At 43.9% G+C, this 18417-nt stretch overlaps 1 protein-coding gene and 1 pseudogene across 1 annotated transcript; both read right to left on the bottom strand.

Moving 5' to 3' along the window:
- Window positions 1-6653: 6653 nt before the first annotated feature.
- LOC119942161 (olfactory receptor 5M11-like) lies at window positions 6654-10321 on the bottom strand. The gene is made up of 2 exons (XM_038762814.1): window positions 9593-10321; window positions 6654-6752 (listed from the first exon to the last, which is right to left on the bottom strand). Exons 1-2 carry the CDS (start codon window positions 10319-10321, stop codon window positions 6654-6656), a joined length of 828 nt encoding a protein of 275 aa, XP_038618742.1.
- Window positions 10322-15702: 5381 nt separating this feature from the next.
- On the bottom strand, window positions 15703-16491 carry LOC119942160 (annotated as a pseudogene).
- Window positions 16492-18417: the final 1926 nt, after the last annotated feature.

Below are 18417 nucleotides of genomic sequence, written 5' to 3'. Positions count from 1 at the left end.
CTCGTGCTATGCTAAGCACTTGGGAAGTACAAGTCGGCAACCATATAGAAGACGCTCCCTACCATTGTAATTCCTAGCGGGGAGATGCAACTACAATTCGACCACATTTATTGAGCACTTACCGTGTGCAGAGCACTATCTTCTGAGAAGCGAGTACTATGTGTGAATGAAGCCCCCCTTTGATAACAATGCGTTTTCTAGGAAAACAAATAGCGTGGTGTTGCAGCACTTATTGATTAAATGTTCTCCTGACTAGTTAATGCACCTTCCCAAGTTCCCAAAAACAGCAATTATTAGGCCACAAAACATCGTCCTTTATCCCACCAAATCTTTGTCCTACCCAAACCTGCTCTATCCTCTAGGATAACCTCTACTCCCTATCCTCTCTAATCCTTTCTTTCTATTGTTCACTATATTACCAGGTTAAGCATAGGCAAGTCTCTGCTGCATGTTCTTTCAAGAGTTGGCAACTAAAAAATTATCCCTAAAACAAAGGAAAATTAATTTGATAAAGAGAGGTAAGGGTGCCTTTCTTTTATGTTCCCTGGCTTATTTTCTGCATATCAGGTATCCTAGTGTCATTTCCTTTCCTTTTTTAAGACCCTAATCATATTTTTATGTTTTTTCCTATCAACACTCAAATAATTTCCCAAGGCTTATTTGCAGATGCACGCAGACTGTAAACACCCATCTTTGACAACTCACCAGTGTCCCCTGTAAAAACCAATCCACTTGGGGAATATTTTAAACTCAAAAGTTTGCAAATCAATAAATGTGCTTAATTGCACCAACACCAAAACTAAGTATGAAAATCCATTCCCCAAGGGAATTATTAAAAGTGGTCTCAGGATGTGGGTCCCTTTTGCTGTACGTAGAAAGTTATTTCTTTAAGATAGTTGAAGTCAGTTAATCCAACTACAGTTTCTAATGAACAATTAGTATATTTCCAAACACTTTTATGATTTATGGACTTGAAGATGATTGACTGGTTCATATTGACCGTCAGGGCAATTAATTTTATCAATAAGATATTCCAATTTCAGCCATTTGTTATAGACCTGTTATATATTAAGACAAAGTGATGATTAAGCCCTCAAACTATCATTTAAGGGTTGAATAGAAGTAGCATTACCTAATTGAAAGAGCATGGTCGTGGGAGTCAGAGGACTTGGGTTCTATTCCCGGCTCACCACTTGTCTGCTGCAGGACCTTGGGAAAGTCACCTCACTTCTCTGAGCCTCAGTTATCTCAACTGTAAATGGGGATTTAATATCTCTTCTCCTTCCATAGGGACTGTGTCTGACCTGATTAGCCTGTATCTAACCAGGGCTTAGAACACTGCTGGACACATACTAAGCACTTTTTAAAATGCCATAAAAAGAATCGATACATTGAGAAAAGTAAAAACGAAGCTTTACCTGAATGGAGGGGGAGATCAATTAATTAATCGATAGCATTTATTGCCTCTCTCAGGCTCGTGCCTGCGAGAGTTCATCCAGTGCTGTACCAGTCTCGACTATGGGAGGGAGAGGTTAAGCAGTGGCATACCCATTCCATCTCTAGCTTGGGTAGTGAGCTAGAGAGTGAAAGGCAATGCCCTACAAGTCAAAACTCAACCTATGCTGGGCAGCAGCAGCATGGGAGAGAGTCAAGGGTGGAGAACCAGGTTTACTGCGTGGAAGGAAGCAATAGTAAACCACTTCCATATTTTTACCAAGAAAACTCTATGGATAATCTACCAGAACGATTGCTGATGGAGGTGGGGTGTTCTGTGAGAAATATGTCCATGTTGTTGCTATGGGTCAGAGATGACTCGAAGGCATAAGAGAAGACAAGCATTTATTGAGCGATTAATGCATAAAGAGTACTATAGTAAGCATTCGGGAGAGTACAGTGCAAGAGATAGTAGACACATTCTCTGGCCACAGTGAGCTTCCAGACTAGAGATGCATTCTCTTCTCCAGTTCCCGGTGACTCTTTTTATAGTAATTAACAATAGTAGTGATATTTTCATAAGAGCTAATATAGTGCAAGCACTATATTAAGCCCCCGTGGTAAATACAAAAATATTCAGGTCTGGACACAGTCCTTGTCCCCCACATGAAGTTTGCAGTCTAAGGGGAAAAAAGAACATACATTGAAGCTGCATTTTACAAATGAAGAAACCTAGGCATGGAGAAATTAAGTGGATTGCACGAGGTCACACAGCAAGGAAAACGAAAGGGTCCAGAATTAGAACCAGGGCTTCTGACTCCCACGCTCTCTTTTCACGAAGGCATTTGTTTAACAATTACTATGTGCCACATTAATCTAGGTTTTAGCGAGTTTTTTTCTGTTGTAGGCCCACTGTATGTAAACCAAGCACAGACCTAAACACTGAGGTAGATACAGGTTAATCAGGTCAAACCCCCAGTCCCTGGCCCACATGGGGATCGAGGTTTAAGAGGTATAAGAAAAGGTACCTAATAGTTACTAGCATTTCAGATGAGAGGAATCCCTTTCCCAAGAGGCTTGATCATAAATAAATCTAAGATAATCACCCATTCAGAATTTTAGCATGACTTCTCTTCACCTCCCTTCTTCCACACCAACCCAGAGTTCAAGTAGAGAAGTAACTCTCAAAGGCCTGATCTGGTCAGATTCAGTGCTGAGCAGTCAGGCTGTTGTAGCTGTTGCCTTCTTACCTGCCTCCTCATTTTCTGGGAAGTAAATTCCTTCCTAAGTGGGTAGAGGAGGAAAAAGAATGGATAAAGCATGCCATGTCTGAAAGTCCCAGCTTCTGTGAGGCAGTGGCATTTCTCAACGGATTTTGCTTTTTCCATTAATGATGTCTTCAACCTGGAAGCTGAAAAGAGTTCTAGCAAGATGCAAAAGGATGACAAATTTAAATTTACTGTGCAAATGATATTGACTAGAGTTAGCAATAGACTACAATAATCCCTTTGATTTACTTTTCTTCCACTGACCATTTGAGGAAAGAGCAGCGGAGGCTAGTGGACCAGAACTGACAGGCCAAGACTGTAAGCTGCAGAGTGTGCTATACCTCTCCACACACAGGAGAGCATTATCTGTTTCCATATTCTCATCCCTCTTTCTAATCTTTACTATCTTCTTTCCCTGCTTGTGGCCTCCATTTTATGGTTTCTGTTCCTCCCTCTGCCTCCTGCCCTTCCTCATTTCTTTTTCGAGCTTCCTTCTTCATTCTCACAAATGCTTCCCACCCAGACCCTTCTCCTCTTGTCCTCACATTCAGAAGACTTCTCTCTTAACTGCTTCTCTTCTCTGTCTCACAAGACTATTAGATTGCTAATAAAATGTCAAGGAAACAACAAAATCTATTAAAGGCTATGGAGGTGATGATGATGACAATGGAATTTATGAAACACTTACTAAGGTGGACACAAGATTATCAGGTTAGACTTGCCCCGGTAGGGCTCACACAATTTAAGGGAATGGGTGATAATATGTATATATTTTAATTCCATCATTCCCTTGAGTACAAAAAAATTCTATTCTGTATCTTCTTGTCTGGATTATTTTTAGACAGTAACTCCTAGAGATGGAGAATTGCTTTTTGTGGTTAATTAGGTTTTAAAAAATTAAGATAATGAGATAGAGCAATACCATGATCAGTTAGGTATATATACAATTCTGATTCAATTTTTGTGGACTGAACATATTCATGGACATGAAGAGAAGACATTTTAATATTGAGGACATGTCATAAATTTAAGGTTCCTATAGTTCTTAATGTGCGCCCACGCATTGTACTAGGAACTAGAGAAGCCCACAAGATAATCAGGTCAGACACAGTCCTTGTTCCATTTGGGGCTCAGGACGCATGTATCATATCCACATCAGACAGATACCAGAGCAGCTGAAAACCCGGCTGTCTGGTTATAAAATCGGACATCTGACCACTTATTAAGAGCAGGAACCAGATCTGTTCCCTCTTAATCACCTACAGTAAATACTACATTTGGCAGGAAATGCACTGCTTCCAAGTATCTCAAGACAATAAAATGAAAAGTCATCATCATCATCATCATCAATAGTATTTATTGAGCGCTTACTGTGTGCAGAGCACTGTACTAAGTGCTTGGGAAGTACAGGTTGGCAACATATAGAGACAGTCCCTACCCAACAGTGGGCTCACAGTCTAAAAGGGGGAGACGGAGAACAAAACCAAACATACTAACAAAATGAAATAAATAGAATAGATATGTACAAGTAAAATAAATGAATAAATCGAGTAATAAATATGTACAAACATATGTATATATATACCGGTGCTGTGGGGAAGGGAAGGAGGTAAGATGGGGGGGGATGGAGGGGGGGGCGAGGGGGAGAGGAAGGAAGGGGCTCAGTCTGGGAAGGCCTCCTGGAGGAGGTGAGCTCTCAGTTGGGCCTTGAAGGGAGGAAGAGAGCTATCCTGGCGGATGGGCAGACGGAGGGCATTCCAAGCCCGGGGGATGACGTGGGCCGGGGGTCTATGGCGGGACAGGCGAGAACGAGGTACGGTGAGGAGAGTAGCGGCAGAGGAGCGGAGGGTGCGGGGTGAGCTGTAGAAGGAGAGAAGGGAGGTGAGGTAGGAGGGGGCGAGGTGATGGAGAGCCTTGAAGCCCAGGGTGAGGAGTTTCTGCCTGATGTGCAGATTGATTGAGGGACTGTCTCTATATGTTGCCAACTTGTACTTCCCAAGCGCTTAGTACAGTGCTCTGCACACAGTAAGCGCTCAATAAATATGATTGATTGATTGATTGGTAGCCACTGGAGATTTTTGTGGAGGGGAGTAACATGCCCTAACATGCCCAGAGCATTTCTGGACAAAGACAATCCGGGCAGCAGCATGAAGTATGGATTGAAGTGGGGAGAGACACGAGGTTGGAAGATCAGAGAGAAGGCTGATGTAGTAGTCCAGACGGGATAGGGTGACAGCTTGAACGAGCAGGGTAGCGGTATGAATGGGGAGGATAGGGCGGATCTTGGCAGTGTTGCGGAGCTGAGACCGGCAGGTTTTGGTGATGGCTTGAATGTGAGGGGTGAATGAGAGAGCGGAGTCGAGGATGACACCAAGGTTGCGGGCTTGTGAGACGGGAAGGATGGTAGTGCCGTCAACAAGAGATGGGAAAGTCAGGGAGAGGGCAAGATTTGGGAGGGAAGACAAGGAGTTCAGTCTTAGACATGTTGAGTTTTAGGTGGCGGGCAGACATCCAGATGGAGATGTCCTGAAGGCAGGAGGAGATGCGAGCCTGGAGAGAGGGGGAGAGAGCAGGGACAGAGATGTAGATCTGGGTGTCATCAGCCGTAGAGATGATAGTTGAAGCCGTGGGAGGCGAATGAGGTCACCAAGGGAGTGCGTGTAGATTGAGAACAGAAGGGGACCAAGTACTGAACCTTGGGGAACCCCCAGAGTAAGAGGATGGGAGGGGGAGGAGGAGCCTGCAAAAAGACTGAGAATGAACGACTGGAGAGATAAGAGGAGAACCAGGAGAGGACGGAAGTCTGTGAAGCCAAGGTCAGATAGCGTGTTGAGGAGAAGGGGGTGGTCCACAGTGTCGAAGGCAGCTGAGAGGTCGAGGAGGATTAGGACAGAGTATGAGCCGTTGGATTTGGCAAGCACGAGGTCATTGATGACCTTTGACAGGGCAGTTTCCGTGGAATGTAGGGGACAGAAGCCAGACTAGAGGGGGGTCGAGGAGAGAGTTGTTGTAGTCCCTGGTTGGAGTTCTCAAGTCTCTGCAAAAATCTATAGCTTTAGAACTATGTATGGGTAAGTTTTTGAGCCCATCCTTTCTAACTCTTTGGATGGGCATTTGTTGAGTGGATATTGTTATTATTATTATTCATAATTATTCAGGATTACATGAAGATGATCATAATAATGGTCTCTGTGAATACGACATGATTACAACCACACCACAATTATTCTTCAGCCACATGTTTTCAACAGAGGTTGGAGGAACAATGCCTAAATGAAAACTTCACACACTCATCCCTTTGTCATATCATCTTCCATTCCTCTCATTCCTTCTTTACTGATCACTGCAACTTAACCTAAAGCAACACTGGAGAAAAGAAATGGAAACAGTAATGTGGATTTGCAATTGGCAAACCTACGTGGGCAAGGAAAAGGTTTTTCTCAGGGACACCGAAGGTCTGAAGTATGTTTCATAATGAAGGATTTATACTTTGTTTATAATTCACTGACCAAGTCCTTGAAGGATTTCTTCAATTTTCCCAGGGGGGAAAAAATAACAATTCAAATGTTACTCCTTGAAGCACCTCTCTTGAGAAATGTTAATTTGTAGAATCGAACTATCTTGAAATGAGGGGTCTGGAGTGCCAATTAGTGTGATAACCTGTGTTCTTTCCCACTTCACACAAAAGTCTTTTTAAATTTCATGATAGAACTGGGTGCTTTCATGTTGAATTACATCCTTGTGGCAGGGATAAGCGTCTACCAAATCTGTTTTATTGCACTCTTCCAAGCATATCGTGCACTGTTCTGCACACAGTAAGTGCTCAATAAATGCCATTGATTGATGATTGATTCGATAGGACTTTTATTTTACGAAATATGCAGTAGATTTGCACTATTGGGCTTTAATTTAATCCAAACACATAATTAATGAACCAACACCAAGTGTTTCTTAGTCTTCTGCTTTCAGCACTACCCCATAGAAACAAAGCGTATACCAATAGCCTCTTTCCAGTTGTAAAAGCAATGCATGTAGGTAAAATGTCCTTGACTAGGCACAAGAATCGCATGTGTAATCGCAAGAATACTCATGGTCATAAATGACCATATTTGACTCTGGATCAGTAATGCAACAGTATTACTGGGAAAGTCAGTCTGTTCCAGGGATGTATTAGTAGGTGTACTGACAGTCACAACTTGGATATAATCTGCCCACAGTATTTGACTTTGATCAGACCCCCTAACATTTTAAAATCGGAGCAACTGGAGGAGTCCAGTGAAAGATAACAAATATGACTAAAGAAATGGAAAACAGAACCAGTGAGGATAGGTTTTGAAATCGTTGCCCTAGAAACTTCACTATTAAGGATTTTGTTCTAAACGCTTGGATTTGTTTTCCTAAATGCATTACCTGGGAGACTTCATACTGAAACATCTAGGTCAACCCACTCAGCTATTCGGAGTCTTTCTGCTGTTAGCAAATTCATAGGGAAGAGAAACATGATAGATTATTAAAGGGAAAATTAAGGATATTCAAAGAAGATTCCTAACCACGAAGATGGATGTCAAGAAGCAATATGGCCTAGTGGATAGAACATTGGCCTGGGAGTAAGAAGGACCTGGGTTTCTAATCCCAGCTCTACCACTTGACTGCTGTGTGAATTTGGGCAAGTCACTAACTTCTCTGTGCCTCAGTTGCCTCATCTGTAAAATGAGGTTTAAGATTGTCAGCTCAGTGGGGGACATGGACTGTGTCTGACCTGATTACCCTTGTATCTATCTACCCCAGGGCTTAGAACAGTGTCTGGCACAAAGTAATCAATCAATCAATCAATCAATTGCTATTCATTGAGCACTTACTGTGTGCAGAGCACTGTACTAAGCAGCTTGGGAAGTACAAGTTGGCAACATATAGAGACTGGTCCCTACCCAACAGTGGGCTCACAGTCTAGAAGGGGGAGACAGAGAACAAAACAAAACATAGTAACAAAATAAAAATAGAATAGATATGTACAAGTAAAATAAATAATAAATAGAGTAATAAATATCGTACAAACATATATACATATATACAGGTGCTGTGGGGAAGGGAAGGAGGTAAGAGGGGGGATGGAGAGGGGGACGAGGGGGAGAGGAAGGAGGGGGCTCAGTCTGGGAAGGCCTCCTGGAGGAGGTGAGCTCTCAGTAGGGCCTTGAAGGGAGGAAGAGAGCTAGCTTGGCGGATGTGGGGAGGGAGGGCATTCCAGGCCAGGGGGATGACGTGAGCCGGGGGTCGACGGCTGGACAGGCAGAGAACGAGGCACGGTGAGGAGATTAGCGGCAGAGGAGCGGAGGGTGCGGGCTGGCTGTAGAAGGAGAGAAGGGAGGTGAGGTAGGAGGGGGCGAGGTGATGGAGAGCCTTGAAGCCGAGGGTGAGGAGTTTCTGCCTGATGCATAGGTTGATTGGTGGCCACTGCAGATTTTTGAGGAGGGGAGAAACATGCCCAGAGCGTTTCTGGACAAAGACAATCTGGGCAGCGGCGTGAAGTATGGATTGAAGTGGGGAGAGCCAAGAGGTTGGGAGATCGGAGAGGAGGCTGATAAAGTAGTCCAGACGGGGTGGGAAGAGAGCTTGAAAGAGCAGGGTAGCGGCTTGCTTGGAGAGGAAAGGGCAGATCTTGGCAATGTTGCGGAGCTGAGACCGGCAGGTTTTGGTGACGGCTTGGATGTGAGGGGTGAACGAGAGAGCGGAGTCGAAGATGACACCAAGGTTGCGGGCTTGTGAGACGGTAAGGATGGTAGTGCCGTGAACAGTGATGGGAAAGTCAGGGAGAGGGCAGGGTTTGGGAGGGAAGACAAGGCGTTCAGTCTTGGACATGGTGAGTTTTAGGTTGCGGGCAGACATCTAAAATAAAAAAGAAGGGCATCCACCCTGCCTAGCGCTTAGAACAGTGCTTTGCCCATAGTAAGCGCTTAATGAATGCCATTATTATTATTATTATTACCAAACCCCTTTGGGTGGTGGGTCGTGGACAGAGGCAGAATGGAAGGCTGGGGGACCATTGGTGGGGCCCAGTATGGCATTTCTTAGGACGCAAATTCAAGATATAATAGGTCGACTTCCACCTTGTCCTTCCTTTGGAGATAAAGTCACTTGTTTTCAGCCAAACTTGTGGCTAGTCTGACAGTGCTGATGCATTTATCCCCGTGCTCAGTACAGAGTGTGGAACATAATAGGTGCTTTAAAAATGCCATGATTGCTATCATTATTATTATTGAAAGCTACATATTCATGGTGCTTGAACAAACCAGTCCTTTAATTTTTTTGATGGCATTTGTTAACCACTTTCTATGTGGCAGGCACTGAACTAAGTGCTGGGGTAGATATGAGCTGATCAGGTTGAACACAGTCCATGTCTCACCTGGAGCTAACGGTCTTAATCCCCATGTTACAGATAAGGCAACTAAGATATAGAGAAATTAAATGACTAGCCTAAGGTCGCACAGCAAAGTGGCAGAGTCGGTATTAGAACCCAGATCCTCTGCCTCCCAGGCCTGTGGTCTTTACACTAGGCCATGCGGCTTCCCAGATTTCTCTGGGAGAGTTGTATTTCAAGTCTTACCTGCATTTAAAGTTCAAATGAAGGACTACGTGGAGCATAAGCTCTGGGCAAATTGTCTCCCTTACCGATTTCTGGGGGAAAAGTGAGGAATTGTTTAGTGGCTCCCGAGTGTGATGAAGATATACCTCTCTTAATGTCCTATAGGGAGGTCATCCAGGAAACTCAATTTCTTTTCTTTGTGTGAAATTCCTATGCGAGATGCTGCATGTACTCCTGGGGACCAAAGAGAGGAACCAGGCTTTAAAGGTTACAATTTACTGTAAAATGGAAGTATTGTCCTTTCATTTACCAATTTCCTCCAGGCCGCTTTTACATCTTTGTTCCTCAGACTGTAGATCGGAGGATTCAACATATCTGTATAGAAAACAGATATTATCTTGGACTGCTCCATGGAGTGATCCTTCAGAGGTCTCACATGCATGCAGAAGAGTGACCCATAAAATAAAGTGACACCCTTCATGTGGGATCCGCAGGTGGAACACTCTTTACTCCTTTCCTCAGAAGACTGGGTCTTGAGGATTGCCGTGAGAATAAAGATATAAGACAAGATGGTGATCTTGAGGGAGTTGGAGAGGTTAAATCCAGCAGAGAGGTGCATGGCATATTCTTTGATGTGGGTATCAGAGCAAGACAGCTTTACGAGAGGTGGGTCGGCACAGTGAAAATGGTCGATGATGTTGCATCCACAAAAGGACAATATGAATGTCGTGATTGTTTGGAACAGGCCATCGGAGAAGCCATAAACATAGGGGAAAGCGATGAGGCAGGTGCCAACCCTCCTGGACATTTTGATGCTGTAATGTAGAGGGTGGCAGATAACCATATAGCAGTCATACACCATTACTGCCAGCATAGAAAACTCTGTAAGGGGCAGAGCAATGAAAATATAGAATTGAATGAAACGACTGGCAAAGGAGATGTTCTTCTTCTCTGATAAGAAGTTAGCCAACATCTTGGGGGTTGTGATTGTAGAATAGCACAGGCCTACAAATGCTAAATTAGTGAGGAAGAAACACATGGGTATGTGAAAGCTAGAATTTAGTAGAATTAGTACAAAAGTAGATGATTAAAAATAACACAAAGAGGAAGCCTTGAAGCTCTGGACGATTTGTGAGATGCAAGAGAATAAAGTCACAGAAGTGTAATTTTCACTGGATATTTTTCTGGTGTACTGGGTTTAAACAATCAGGGGTATTTATTGAGCACTTATTGTGTGCAGAGCACTGTACTAAGTACTTGGGAGAGTACAACAAAACAGAGTAGGTCGACCGCCCTGCCCAAAAGAAGCGTACAGACTGGAAGGGAAGACAGATATTAAAATAAATTACAGAGGCATAAAGTCCATAAATGCTGGGGGGCTGGGGGAGAAATGAATATCGTAGGGCTTAAGGAGCAGAGACAATGCAGAAGGGAGGCCTTAGAAAGGGAAGGGAGGGCTTAGTCAGGGAAGGACATTTAGAGGAGATTTGATTTTCATAGTGCTTTGAAGGTGAAGAAACAGGTGGGTGTCAGATATGAAAGTGGGTAGAAGATCTAGGCCACCAGAAGGATGTGGGTAAGGAATTGGTGATGAGATAAACAGGACTGAGGTACAGAGAGTGGTTGGCATTGGAGAAAAAAAGTGTGCAGATTGGGTTGTAATAGGAGATCACCGAGATAAGGTAGGAGGGAGAGAGCTGATGGAGTGTGCTAAAACTGATGGTAAGGGGTTTCTGTTTGATGTGGAGGTAGATGGCCAATCGTTGGAGATTTTAGAGTAGAGGGGAGATGTGCACTAAACATTATTTTCAGAAAAATGATCCAGGCAGCAGAGTTAAGTATGGACTGGAGACGAGTCAGGAGCAGGGAGGTCAGCCAGGAGGTTGATGCAGTAGTCAAGGCAGGATATAAGTGCTTGGTTCGACGTTGACTGAAGTAAATAGAAATAAATAAAAAATGAAGATAAAAAAGGTTTTGAATTCCTTTCATGATCCCCCTACCAATACCTTGAAATACCTTGGTATGCTTTAATGGGGCTCCTATTTCTCATTAGAGATAGTGTGTCTGAATACAAGATGAGGTTAAGCCAGACAGACCCTAAGGCTCTATGACTGGATAATTGGGTTGAGGGGAGAGAATTCAGGACCAGGGTAGAGGGCTAACATTCTCTCCCTCAAGAAATTACCAACTTGAAGCTTTGTATTCTCTTGAAAGAAAGGACCCTTTTTTTGTTCTGTCTTTGTTTGTAAGGCATTTGTCAAATCTTTACTTTGTGCTAGGCATTGTACTAAGTGCTGGAGTAGATACAAGCTAATCAGGTTGGACACAGTTGAAGCCCCACATGGGGCTCACAGTCTGAATCCCCATTTTACAGATGAAGTAACTGAGATGCAGAAAACTTAAATGACTTGTCCAAGGTCGCACAGCAGACAAGTGCCCGAGCTGGGATTAGAACCTAGGTCCTTCTGACTCCCAAGCCATCCACTAAATTATCTTGCTTCTCACTTCTCTAGATGTAAAGGTCTTACAGCTCATCCCCCAGCTCCTCTCTTTGAAAAAATTATATCGTGATTCTCTGTAGTGATAGCAGCATCGGGCTTTAATACCATTCTACCAAGCACAAGCAAAGAAAGTAAAAGAACAGGAAAAGAAAAGCATCATAACATGATGTTGTCCATTGGATACTGTCACAATTGGTAGGTTCATTATTGATTATTAGGGAGAAAGATAAGTGTGATAAAAGATTAAAGAAAGGTTAAATCCATATATAGATGGAAGGGCCTGGGTTCTTAGAGCCATAGAATAATAATAATAATAATAATAATTAATGATGGTATTTGTTAAGCACTTAAATATGTGCCAGGCACTGTACTAAGCGCTGGGATAGATATAAGCAAATCGGGTTAGGCACAGTCCCTGTCCCACATGGGACTCACCGTCTCAATCTCCATTTTTACAGATGAGGTAACTGAGGCTCAGAGAAGTGAAGTTACTTTCCCATGGTCACACAACAGATAAAATGCAGAGTAAGGATTAGATCCCATGCCCTTCTGACTCCCAGGCCCATGCTCTACCCACTAGGCCACGCTGCTTCTCGATATAACTCTAGAAATATAACTCTAACATTGAGCAAGGGCAGTCTTATTACAATTCCTCCAAATGAGCTTCGCTGCCACTTTTGGAGACAGAATATCAGGCTCGACCAAACAATGATCTGACACAGTGTGACAGTTCTTATATTCTTGTGCACCTTAATTGTAAACTGTTGCAGGGAGTTGCTGTAAGCTCACTGAGGGGAGGGAATGTATCTGTTTATTGTTGTATTATACTATCTCAAGCGCTTATTACACACAGTAATTGTTCAATAAATACGATTGACTGACTGACTGAATATGTTCTTGATAACTCCTAAGCACTTTGAAGAACTCAACTAATTACAAAACTAACTACAAAAGTATCTAGTGAAATCCCAGCCTTGTTAAAGAAGTAACAAAGCATTTTAGGAGCTCCTGTAGGAGCATGTGAGCAAGCAATTGGGTGATCATTTTCTAAATCAGTCTGCATTCTATCAATTGCCTAATCCACTGTTTCTAATTTATGGACCATGCCATGACTTAGGAAACCACCTTCTAATTCCAGGTTTTCTATATTTACTACAATTCTAGGTTCTGACCCACAGCAAATAAGTGTGCAGGGGATGGGGGTGATTTTTAAAGTCTGAAACAACAGGTAAGGAGGAGGTCAGGATTAGAATCTGGGGCTTCTGGAGAGAGAGAAGGAGATGAAGGAGGCAGCAGGCATCCATGGAAATTCCAAGTTATGAGGGATGAGAAGGATAGCAGTGCAACTGGCCAGGCTTGTTCCTCCAGCAGTCCAGGCCAAGGGAGGATGGGGAAGTGGGATGTTTTGAAGAGTCCCGTTGGCATGGTTATAGTATGTTAGCCATGCCCCATGTTGCTAATTTTGCTTCAGATGCTCAAACCGAAATGCAAGAATGTCCTGTCTCCATTTCATCTCTGCCTTCAAAACACCCATCACAGGGGACGTTGGACAGATTGTGAGTATGCAAATGATATGTGCGTGTGTGTGAGTGTGTGTGTGGAGCCAGTTATGTGAATATGAGGAGCAGATGTTGCTGTACTCTGAATGCCTGAGGGGATGTCAGGGTTAATAAGAAAAATAGAGGGAGCAGTGAAAAATGGAGGAAAGATATGGAAGAAGATGGAAGATGATGAAAGAAATAGGACGGCAAAGTAAACAAGATATGAGAATTTAAAAAGGGAGAAACAAAAGAGAGATTGAAGAAATAACATATAATGATTGGGGAAGGAAAAGTGACAATCAGGAGAAGGAGCATTGCCTAGTGGATTGAGCACAGGTCTGGCATTCAGAAGGAACTGGGTTCTAATCCTGGCTCAGCAACTTGTCTGCTGTATGACCTTGGGCAGGTCACTTAAATAATCTGGGCCTCAGTTACCTCATTTGTAAATGGGGAGTTAGACTTTGAGCCCCATGTGAGACAACAACCGTATCCAGCCTGATTATCTTGTATCTACTCGAGTGCTTAGTACAGTGCCTGGTGCATAGTAAGTGCTTAACAAATACCATAAAAAATCAGAGAGACAGAAAAAGACAGGGAAGGGGAAACACTCAAGAATCCTTTGAATTTTTCAGAGGATGTAACTAGGCTGTCAGTATAGCTAAGATTTCCTTCTTGTAACTATATGTTATATCTATCCTTGACAATTATCATCAAATGTCATAAGAAATGTCTTCACTAATGCTTAAAGATAATTTGACACGAAATCGTCATGTGCTTTTGCAGAATTCATATATACTTCTTGTCTCTAAACTGAATACTTAGCCTACTAGGTAGGGTGCATCCTTTGTGAATTGAAATGTTAATAGGAGATTTTAGGTGTTATTCTGGAATTGTTGATATTCTAAATCTTTATTCACGTTTCAGGCTGATAACTGGTAAAAATGGAAAAAATGAAAAATAATGTTAACTACAGCCAGGTAATTTTTTTTATTCCAGATTCCGATTATATACGAGCACTGCCACATTTTAGGCCTATATCACCCACCCTCTCTTCAAACTCCATGCACTCAGATGCTACTTAACTTTCCAAATTAGGTCATCTGAAAAGGAAGGACTTACTGCCAACTCCTCAGAATTTCGGAACATCCTTGTAAAAGAAGGCACTGTCACAATGGCTTCCTAGTTAGAACAATACAGAAGCATTTATATCTGTTTCTGAACTGATCCCTGAAGTTTTCCCTTAAGGAAGAAAGAACAGAAATAAACAATGCTCATTGTGAAAAGTCCCTCTGGTGAAATCTGAATGGGCAAAATTATTACTCATGAGTGAAAAGGGTTGCTAACTGCTATTTCATTCAGTCGTATTTATGTAGTGCTTACTGTGTGCAGAGCACTGTACTAAGCGCTTGGAAAGTACAATTCGGCAACAGTACAATTCCCATCCCAAAAAGGGAAAGCCTAGTGTCCACTTTGATACAATGTAAATGATATTTCTTACACACTTACTATGTGCCAAGCACTGTACTAACTGCTAACTGTGTGCAGAGCACTGTACTAAGAGCTTGGGAGAGTACAATACAACAGAGTTGGTGCACATTTCCCTGCAGAGCTACTCCTATTGAGTTCCAGGAAATTATTTCACCTTTAGACAGGGTGCCATTTTTAAGAGATGGATTAGATCTCCAAAAACCAGTCCTTTCCCCTCCCTCATCCCTAGCTAATGTCTTGCAATCTTCCTGATACTTTGAAATGGTGCAGGCAGACCCCAAGTGAGGAAGTAGTGGCTACCGCCAAGATTCTCACGGCAGGACTTTTTATGAACAACTAGCATCCTTGGGATGAGTTTCCTTTGGAATAATTAAATGGTAACCAAGGAAGATGAAGGGACATCCCATGGTTTGACCAGAAAGTTTGTGACTGAACATGGCTAACCATGAACAACCCCTTCATTTTCTTCCACTGCAACGTGAAGAATCGTTTTTGGGTGGGCATATCATGATCTTGACTGTGCCTGCTGCACAGTCTTTTCAGCCCCTCAACTACTCATAGGTTGATTTCACTGTCAGTGGCCTCTTCTTTGAATGAGAAGGGCAGCTATAAATTTAATTCACCAAAACTCACTGCATCACCTCTGCGTGCTATGAAAATCACCGCAGAAAGAGCTTTACCCACTAGACTGTCAACTTCTTGAGGACAGAGGTCACTTTTACCAACCCTATCTTATGGTTCTCTCCCAGGTTTTAAGCTCAGTGTTCTTCACATAGTAAACACTCACTAAATACCAGTCATCAACTGATGATCCTAACATGCTGGTGTCTTCTGTCTGTTGATGGCTTTCTTCAGAGTTCCTCTTACTTCCTGATTTCCCAGGCTGTAGATCAGGGGTTGAACATGGGTGTGACTACTGTGTAGACTAACGGAATGACCATTCCAATATCCTGAGAGGCACCAGACTGAGGTCGCATGTACATAAAGATGGCCCTTTCATAGAAGACAGCCACCAGGGTCAGGTGAGAAACACACGTCGAAAAGGCCCTGCACCTCCCTGTGGTGGAATGTCTCCCGAGAACGGAAAGGAGAATGTGGGCATAGGAGACCATGATGAAGAGAAAAGGAATGAAGACTGTAATGCTGCTGAAGACCAACGCTACCATCTCTGGGAAGGAAGTGAATGTAAATGCCGGCCTCAGGACTGTCGGCACTTCTCAGAGGAAATGGTTTAATACATTGGGCCCGCAGTAGGGCAAGCTCGAAGTGAGGGGATTGATCACCAGGGAGCTCAGAAAGCTGCTGATGCAGGAGGTGATTACCAGCTGGACACACGTCACTCTGTTCATGATAACAGTGTAATGCAACTGGTGATACATGGCCACATACTGATTGTAAGCCATGACCCCATGAAGGACGCATTCGATCGCCCCAGAGGAGAGGTATAAATACATTTGGATGGCACATCCGGTGAATGAGATTGTCTTTCTCACCCCAACCAGGTTGGAAAGCATTTGAGGGACATTGGTGGAAGTGTAACACATGTCCAAGAAGGAGAAATTGGCAAGGAAGAAATACAATGGGGTTTGATGTCGGGGCTTCAGGCAGATCACAGTAATTATAACAACGTCTCCAGACAATGTTAGCAGGTAGGAGAAAAAGAAAATAATGAAAAGCATAAGCTGGACCCTTGGCTGGACAGAGCCCCAGACAAATAAATATGGTAACGTATGTTATGGCTCCTACTCTATCCTAATCCTCCTCGACCTCTCAGCTGCCCTCGACACTGTGGACCACCCTCTTCTCCTCAACATGCTATCCAACCTTGGCTTCACAGACTCTGTCCTCTCCTGGTTCTCCTCTTGTCTCTCCTGCCACTCATTCTCAGTCTCTTTGGTGGGCTCCTCCTCCCCCTCCCATCCCCTTACTGTAGGGGTTCCTCAAGGGTCAGTTCTTGGTCCCCTTGTATTCTCTATCTGCACTCACTTCCTTGGTGAACTCATTCGCTCCCACGGCTTCATCTATCATCTCTACCCTGATGACACCGAAATCTACATCTCTGCTCTCTTTCCCTCGCTTCAGTCTCGTGTCTCCTCCTGCCTTCAAGACATCTCCATCTGGATGTCTGCCCGCCATCTAAAACTCAATATGTCCAAGACTGAACTCTTTATCTTCCCTCCCAAACCCTGCCCTCTCCCTGATTTTTCCATCACTGCTGACGGCACTACTATCCCTCCCGTCTCACAAGCGCACAACCTCTGTGTCATCCTCGACTCTGCTCTCTCGTTCACCCCTCACATCCAATTCATCACCAAACCCTGCCCATCCCCTTACTGTAGGGGTTCCTCAAGGGTAAGTTCTTGGTCTCCTTTTGTTCTCTATCTACACTCACTCCCATGGTGAACGCATTCACTCCCATGGCTTCAGCTTTCATCTCTATGCTGATGACACCCAAATCTACATCTCTGCTCCTGCTCTCTCCCTCCTCCAGGTTCGTGTCTCCTCCTGCCTTCAGGACATCTCCATCTGGATGTCTGCCTGCCATCTAAAACTCGATATGTCCAAGTCTGAACTCCTTATCTTCCCTCCCAAACCCTGCCCTCTCCCTGACTTTCCCATCACTGTAGACGGCACTACCGTCCTTCCCATCTTACAAGCCTGCAACCTTGGTATCATCCTCGACTCTCCTTTCTCATTCACCCCACACATCCAATCCATCACCAAAGCCTGCCTAAATCTCACCTCAACATTGCCAAGATCTGCCCTTTCCTCTCCATCCAAACTGCTACCTTGCTGGTACAATCTCTCATCCTAGCCCGACTGGATTACTGCATCAGCCTCCTCTCTGATCTCCCATCCTCCTGCCTCTCCCCGCTTCAGTCCATACTTCACTCTGCTGCCCGGATTATCTTTGTGCAGAAACACTCTGGGCATGTTACTCTCCTCCTCAAAAATCTCAAAGTGTCTGCCTGTCAACCTACGAATCAAGCAAAAACTCCTCACTCTCGGCTTCAAGGCTCTCCATCACCTTGCCCCCTCCTACCTCACCTCCCTTCTCTCCTTCTACAGCCCAGCCCTGCACCTTCCGCTCCTCTGCTGCTAACCTCCTCACTGTACCTCTTTCTTGCCTGTCCCGCCATCAGACCCCAGCCCATGCCCTTCCCCTGGCCTGGAATGCCCTCCCTCCACACATCCGCCAAGCTAGCTCTCTTCCTCCTTTCAAAGCCCTACTGAGAGCTTACCTCCTCCAGCAGGCCTTCCCAGACTGAGCCCCCCTATTCCTCTCCTCCACCCCATCACCCCCACCCTACCTCCTTCCCCTCCCCACAGCACCTATATATATATATATGTATATACACTTGTACAGATTTATTACTCTATTTATTTTACTTGTACATATTTACTATTCTATCTCTTTTATTTGGTTAATATGGTTTGTTTTGTTGTCTGTCTCCCCCTTCTAGACTGTGAGCCCGCTGTTGGGTAGGGACAGTCTCTATATGTTGCCGACTTGTACTTCCCAAGCGCTTAGTACAGTGCTCTGCACACAGTAAGTGCTAAACAAATACGATTGAATGAATGAATGAATGAGGAGCCCCTACGGA

This window comes from Tachyglossus aculeatus, chromosome 21, assembly GCF_015852505.1.
Source record: "Tachyglossus aculeatus isolate mTacAcu1 chromosome 21, mTacAcu1.pri, whole genome shotgun sequence".
Classification (NCBI taxonomy): Eukaryota; Metazoa; Chordata; class Mammalia; order Monotremata; family Tachyglossidae; genus Tachyglossus; species Tachyglossus aculeatus.
Note: the sequence above shows the minus strand (reverse complement) of the source record. Positions and strands in the feature narration are given on the sequence as shown.

Coding starts and splice junctions, on each gene's coding strand:
- LOC119942161 (XM_038762814.1), bottom strand. CDS start 10,321: ATGTGTTTCTTCCTCACTAATTTAGCATTTGTAGGCCTGTGCTATTCT. Junction 6,753..9,592: donor AAGCGGCCTGGAGGAAATTG/GTAAATGAAAGG, acceptor TCTTGTGCCTAG/TCAAGGACATTTTACCTACA.